The sequence below is a fragment of the Octodon degus genome, unplaced genomic scaffold (genome assembly GCF_000260255.1).
Source record: "Octodon degus isolate 3935 unplaced genomic scaffold, OctDeg1.0 scaffold00156, whole genome shotgun sequence".
NCBI lineage: Eukaryota > Metazoa > Chordata > Mammalia > Rodentia > Octodontidae > Octodon > Octodon degus.
In genome coordinates, this window is record NW_004524732.1 from 5,698,597 (window position 1) to 5,700,215 (window position 1,619).

General features: G+C 51.6%; 1 protein-coding gene across 1 annotated transcript in view; it reads left to right on the top strand.

Moving 5' to 3' along the window:
- The window catches only part of LOC111812985 (histone acetyltransferase p300-like), a 4,417-nt gene extending 2,804 nt beyond the window's left edge, over positions 1–1,613 (top strand). The window contains exons 2-3 of the mRNA XM_023702692.1: positions 289–413; positions 1,117–1,613. Of these exons, the coding sequence (XP_023558460.1) occupies positions 300–413; positions 1,117–1,548 (546 nt within the window). The 5' untranslated portion in view covers positions 289–299 and the 3' untranslated portion in view covers positions 1,549–1,613. The remainder of the gene's footprint in view (positions 1–288; positions 414–1,116) is intronic.
- Positions 1,614–1,619: the final 6 nt, after the last annotated feature.

The following is a 1,619-nucleotide window of genomic DNA, read 5'->3' on the forward strand; positions in this document are numbered from 1 at the left end:
CTCAGTGGCACAGCACTTACACGAGTTCGTGAGTTCAATTCCCAGTACGAGGAAGGAGAGGGCGGTGTGGTGAAGTACCTTATGTCCATACTCCACAACTCTGTGGTCAAGAGTCAGGGTGAGTCTCACTTCCACAAGACCTCTTTGGGCCAGGGAGATGGTCAGTGGAGTAAGTGCTTCCCTGGCAAGCACAAGGGCCTGAGTTCAATTCTTGGCTCTGAAAAAAAAATAAAAACCAACCCACAAGTTTCCTGCCTCCCTTGGTGACCTTGACCCTCTCATCTCCAGTGCTCTGATTGATGATGAGTCCGCTTCACTCAAACCACCCATGCAGGTTCGCCTGCCAGTTGCTGTGCACCTGCTGTGAGTGCAAGCACCGTGTGGACACACACTGGCACTGCACTGTCTGCCAGGTAGGCACCAAGTCTTGGGAAGAAGGGGGCAGGTTGAGCAGATCCCTCTAGCCTGAAAGATGGTGTAGAAGCATGTTGCATGTGCTCCATATATCCCCGTCCTCAGGGTGGGATAGCCTGATCTCAGGTTGAGTGGCAGAGCTGATGTACTGTTGCATAAAAAGCAGCTTTTCTGGGCTGGGGAGATTGTTTGGTGGTCTAAGTGCCTGCCTGGTAAGCAGAAGGACCTGGTACCATGTGCTGTGCTGGCCCCAGAACCCTGGGCACAATGAATTGGTTTCAAAACCAGGCATGGTGGTGCACATCTGTAATCCCTGTGCTGGGGAGGCTGAGACAGGATCACTAGGAGTCTGAGCTGCATAGCAAGACCCTGTAACAAATAAATAAATAAGTAAATAAATAGCTTTTCTAAGACAGCTTGGGGACACATATCTTTAATCCCTGCACTTGGTTAGGTGAGGGTGGAGAATCACAACTTTAAAGCCAGCTCTGGCCTACAGAGCAAGCTCAAGGATAGCCTAGAATACATAACAAGGCTCTGTCTTTAAAAGCAGAGGGAGAGGCCAGGGAGATAGGTCAGCAGATTAAGGGCTTGCCACAGAGAAAACAAAGGGATCTTTTCTACCCCCAGCAGAGAGTATCTTAAGTGATTTCAACAGGTATATTCTAAGGGTTCACCTGCACCTCCTATGTTTTTCCCTAGGATTATGACCTGTGTATCTCCTGCTATTACACTAAAAATCATGACCACCCAATGGAGAAACTGGGTCTTGGCTTAGAGGATGACCCACAGAGTACAGCCGCCCAGAGCCAAGAAGAATCTCGCCGCCTGAGCATCCAACGAAACATCCAATATTTGATCCTAGCCTGCCAGTGCCGGGATGCCAACTGCCCGTTGCCCTCCTGCCAGAAGATGAAGCGGGTTGTACATCATACCAAGGGCTGCAAACGCAAGAGCACTGGCAGGTGCCCCGTCTGCAGGCAGCTCATTGCCCTCTGCTGCTACCATGCCAAGCGCTGCCATGAGAATTACTGCCCTGTGCCGTTTTGCTTCAACATCAGGCAGAAGCTCCGCCAGCAGCAGCTGCAGCCCCGGCAGGCCCAGGTGCTGCACAGGAGGATGGCCAGTGTGTAACCTGCTGGTGTGATGGGCCAAAAATAGGGCCTGCCTTCCCCAGCCCCTGCCACTCCAACTACGTCAAATGT